This window comes from Raphanus sativus, unplaced genomic scaffold (assembly GCF_000801105.2).
Source record: "Raphanus sativus cultivar WK10039 unplaced genomic scaffold, ASM80110v3 Scaffold0873, whole genome shotgun sequence".
Classification (NCBI taxonomy): domain Eukaryota; kingdom Viridiplantae; phylum Streptophyta; class Magnoliopsida; order Brassicales; family Brassicaceae; genus Raphanus; species Raphanus sativus.
The window spans coordinates 22,223-27,274 of NW_026616187.1; the positions used below are offsets into that span (position 1 = coordinate 22,223).

At 44.2% G+C, this 5,052-nt stretch overlaps 1 protein-coding gene across 1 annotated transcript; it reads left to right on the forward strand.

Annotated features, from left to right (window-relative positions):
• The first annotated feature begins 2,748 nt into the window (after positions 1-2,748).
• Positions 2,749-4,330, forward strand: LOC130503231 (uncharacterized). The gene has a single exon (XM_056997913.1). It carries the CDS (start codon positions 2,824-2,826, stop codon positions 4,270-4,272), a length of 1,449 nt encoding a protein of 482 aa, XP_056853893.1. The 5' UTR covers positions 2,749-2,823; the 3' UTR covers positions 4,273-4,330.
• The last annotated feature ends 722 nt before the right edge of the window (positions 4,331-5,052 follow it).

A 5,052-nucleotide genomic window follows, 5' to 3' on the forward strand; every position in this document is an offset into this window, starting at 1 on the left:
CCTGAACAATCTTTTGTGCAAGGAAGTTAAATTCGATTTTACGCCAGAATGTAAGAAAGCTTTCGAAGCGCTGAAGAAGTCTCTTATAACTGCCCCAGTCGTACAACCACCCGATTGGAATCTCCCTTTCGAGATTATGTGCGATGCGAGTGATTTCGCGGTTGGAGCAGTTCTAGGACAACGAAAAGATAAGAAGTTACACGCTATATACTATGCGAGTCGCACACTCGACGAAGCGCAACGGAACTACTCTACCACAGAAAAAGAATTGCTAGCAGTGGTTTATGCTTTCGAAAAATTCCGCCAATACTTAGTTGGAGCACATGTTATAGTCCACACTGATCATGCTGCCATCAAATATTTAATGCAGAAGAAAGATGCTAAACCAAGACTAATAAGATGGATCTTGTTACTCCAAGAGTTCGATATCGAAATTAAAGATAAAACAGGAGTAGACAACGGTGTCGCTGATCATCTTTCCAGGATTCGAATTGAGGATAAAGTTCCTATAGACGATTTCTTTCCTACAGAGAATATAGCTCTTTTGGACACATCATTCATAGGTCACATATCGCTCATATCTGACGGATTGCTGGACGAATCAAATGGCAAATTGACGACTGACACTACTGATAAAAGATCAATCATATCCATCAGCGACAGAACATCAACAGAACTTATTAACATACCAATTAAGGTTGCTTGTAATGCTTTGAATCATAATATATCTGATGTCTATCTACAAGAAGCAAATGCGATTGGACGGAATATCAAAGATCGACCTTGGTATGCTGATATAGTCAACTATTTAGCCGCCGATTTTGAACCAGAAAACTTAAAAGGTTATGAACGAAAGAAATTCTTTCGTGAAGTTCAGAGGTACCACTGGGATGAGCCCTATCTCTACAAACACTGTTAGAAGATGCGTCTCTGAAGCTGAAATTCCAAACATTATTTACCAATGTCATAGCTCTGATTACGCAGGACATTTCGCCACTTTTAAAACAGTTTCCAAAATTCTCCAAGCAGGATTTTGGTGGCCAACAGCATTTCGCGATGTTCATGCTCATATAGCACAATGCGACAGATGTCAGCGGAGAGGAAAAATAAGCAAGAGACATGAGATGGAACAAAAATTTATCTTGGAAGTAGAAGTTTTCGACTGGTTGGGAATAGATTTTATGGGTCCTTTCCCATCTTCTTATGGCAACAAATATATCCTGGTCGCTGTAGACTACGTCTCAAAATGGGTTGAGGCAGTTGCCTCTCCCACAAATGATGTGTCCGTAGTTATCAAACTTTTCAAGAGCATCATTTTCCCAAGATTTGGAGTTCCAAGAATAGTCATTAGTGACGGTGGATCACATTTCATAAACAAAGTTTTCGAGAGATTGCTTGAGAAACATGGTGTCCACCATCGAGTAGCTACACCCTATCACCCACAAACCAGTGGACAAGTGGAAGTGTCGAACCGACAAATCAAGGAAATCTTGGAAAAGACTGTCCGAATAGATAGGAAAGATTGGTCTCGCAAATTGGACAATGCCTTATGGGCATATCGGACCGCCTATAAAACACCACTGGGTACGAGACCCTTTCACTTGCTGTACGGAAAATCATGCCATTTACCAGTTGAACTGGAGCACAAGGCAGCCTGGGCAACCAAATTGTTAAATTTTGATATTAAGCCAGCTGCCGAGAGACGACTAATTCAGCTCAACGAGCTCGATGAAATTCGACATTTGGCATATGAAAATTCGAAGTTATATAAGGAACGAACAAAAGGTTATCACGATAAGAAGATCCTATCTCGACGCTTTGAACCGAACGATCAAGTTCTCTTATATAACTCCAGATTAAACCTTTTCCCTGGAAAACTAAAATCTCGTTGGTCAGGACCTTTTACAATTAAGGAAGTAAAACCTTCCGGAGCACTAACGATCGTTAGTGAAGAAGGCGACGAGTTTACAGTAAACGGGCAACGAGTAAAGCATTATTGGGCCAAACCACCAGATATAAAGCCCCTTTCGCTGCTACCACCCGGTGATAACTAAAAGCAGTTATCCTAAGTCGAGCTAAAGACTTTAAACTAAGCGCTGAATGGGAGGCAACCCATTTTCCTTTTGTTTATTTTATTTTTCATTTAATATTTTCATCCCTATGTTTAAAATTTTATTTTCAATCTTCATTTTATTTTTATTTATTTCATTTAGTTAGAAATTTTAATCATTAGTTAGTAACATTTACATTATTTCCAACGCATATGCATAAAATCGATCGATAACAACAATGCTGTGTCGATCGACACGGGGATGTCGAGGCAACTTCTCATTTAACTCGACATCCGCCTCCTTTTTCCTTATTTCGCAAACCCTAGCCGAATCCTAAAACTTCCTTTTCTCTCTCGATTCTTGGCAATTTCCATTGAATCTTTGCCCAAAACCACTCGATTTCAAGCCCTCCATCTGTTTTCATTTGCATTTCTCTCATTATCCAAGGTATTAATCCGAAATTCTCTTTGGATTGGAACCCTAGGGTTTGGGTTTTCAATTTGGGAAAATCGGGTCGATTTGGTGCAAATTCTAGGGCGTTTTAGATGTTTACATCGGTTATCTAGTTGCTAGGATAGTTTGTTATGTCCAATCTTCTTTTTCGATTCGTTTTCGTATGGACTGTTGAAATTGCAGGTTTCGCGAGTTGCTATCGATCGACACAGACTTTGTCCTGTCGATCGATTTCCGATTCTATGATGACCACTGATCTGATCTGTCGATCGACACACACGAGTGTGCATCGGTCGATATTACACTCTTTCACGAATCAATGCTAACTTACTCGTTTTACTTTTCTTTTCAGATGAGCACAGATTCGGACACTGAGAGAGAGAGGAGGACGAAGAGGAGGAGTGATCCCGCTGGCCCATCAAACCGCCGGATACCTCGAGTCCCGAGAGACGACGAGAGGCCCCCATGGCCACATGTGGATAAGACCCCCATCGCTTACAGGGAGGGTCGCGACTTCTCGGACCCGAGGGCAGTCGTCTCCAGCAGAGAGTGTACCGATAGAGCACTCACAGAGCAGTGGGACGACTTCGACAGCCTGCACTACAACGCCTGGATCGATGTCGACATCGAGCCTACACGCTTCATTGACCCGGAGGTCACACACAAGATGCGGATCCAGGATGATCTGTATGCGATGATCGCTCAGCTCGGGTTGGGCACCATGGCCACACACGCCTACGACCTCCACGTTCCATTGGTCCGCCAGTTCATGGCCTCTGTCCGTCTCACCTACCGCCCTGACGGTCCTAAAGTAGCGGGCGACGGTGTGCTCTCTTTCTTTGCTCGAGGGAAGAGATATTCGATCACCATCCCCCAGCTCTGCAGCATTTACGGTTTTGAGGAGGATTCGTCATCTTGCAGGTTCTCGCCTCTCCCTGGTGTGAACGACTTCTGGAAGATCATAGGCACCGGCAGTTGGAGCGGCTCAGCGACTCAGTCTGACGTTCGTCATCCGACTCTACGCTACTTCCTACGGGCTATTGCCAACACTCTGTTGTGCAAGATGGAGCCCAACAAGGTGCGCCTGCATGATCTCTCACTGCTCTTCCCAGCAGTGAACGGACTGGTCGATCTCTCTCACCTCGACACTGCGGGACTGGTAGTCCCCAACCTTGGAGCTCTCTTCGCCGAACATCTGATCTCACTGAAGAAGAAACCCTTCACGGGTTCGGGTAGGAAGAAGGAGAGTGTGGGTAGTCTTCTCACACCGATCTTTGAGTTATGTGGTGTCCGTCTGGACAGGAGTACCGCAGACCGCCGCCATCTCTTCATGGACGAGCAGCACCTGACGCACTGCGTCTGGCTCAACGAGAGCCTTCTTTGGTTTTTCAGGATTGACCGCCGCTTCCGTATGTTTCAGCTCCCGCACGCATCACTCACTGACTTCGACCATCAGGTCGACAGGATCCGGTTCAGGCCCGACGACGAGTTCCTATTGGAGCTCACCACCGAATCTCGCCAGGAACCGATGGAGCGTGGTGTTGGAGGATCGCAGGCAGCTCCCGCAGCTCCCCTTCCCGACTTCCCAGACATACCAGACGTCCCGATGCCTGAGGCAGATTTTCAGAGGACGGTCATGAGTGCCCTACGAGCCATCTGGGCTCGAGTCACGCGACCACCATGTGCAAACAGGAGGAGTGTCAGAGCATCAGACCCAGGACCATCTCACCAGTACCAGCAGGAGGAGGACGAGGAGGCCGCCGACTAGCCTTCTTAGCTCTTCTCTTTATCTTTCAGACTTTTTATTTTTATGTTTATGTTTCGGATTTGCAGGATTTACATTCTTAAACTTATCTATGTTTTATGCTTTTGCACTATTTCGTATGCTTAATTTCCTTTGTGTTTGGACTGACAACAGAGCTAACTTGAGAGTCAAGCTAGACAAGTGAGTGAGTCCCGTGCTAACACATTATCACACATTCTGTCTGATACTGTCGATCGACACCGTCTATGGTACATCGATCGACAGGAACGACAGAAAGGTACGACACTTTGCTTCATTATCTCCATTTTTAACTTTTCATATTTTTATCTTGCCATCTTATTATTACACCGAGACGGTGTAATTTAAGTCTGGGGGAGAGTGTCACTAACATTTATCAATTATCATCTATTTTTATCATATACACCAACCTATTTTCAATTCTATTTTCCAAAAGTTAAAATCGTTTTTCGAGTCAAAAAGAAAAAAATTATATATTTATGATTTTCTAAACCGTTCTTTGGCGTTACTCTAGACTTATTTACCACAGATTGCACTAGAGATACCAAAGTGGATCAACCTGTCAGTTAGCCGCACTTGCCCAGATTGTTTAAAGAAATCGAAGCTAGCCTCCAACCTAATACTGACTAGTTTAGCTTGTCTTGGGGCTTGGTATACATCGGATCGGAATCCTCCTACAAGACTGAAAAGGTACAAGTCTGTGCTATTCTGGCTCCCCTCCTTTTCTCTCTTCGGCATCTCAAAGATCTAAGTTTATAAAGAAAA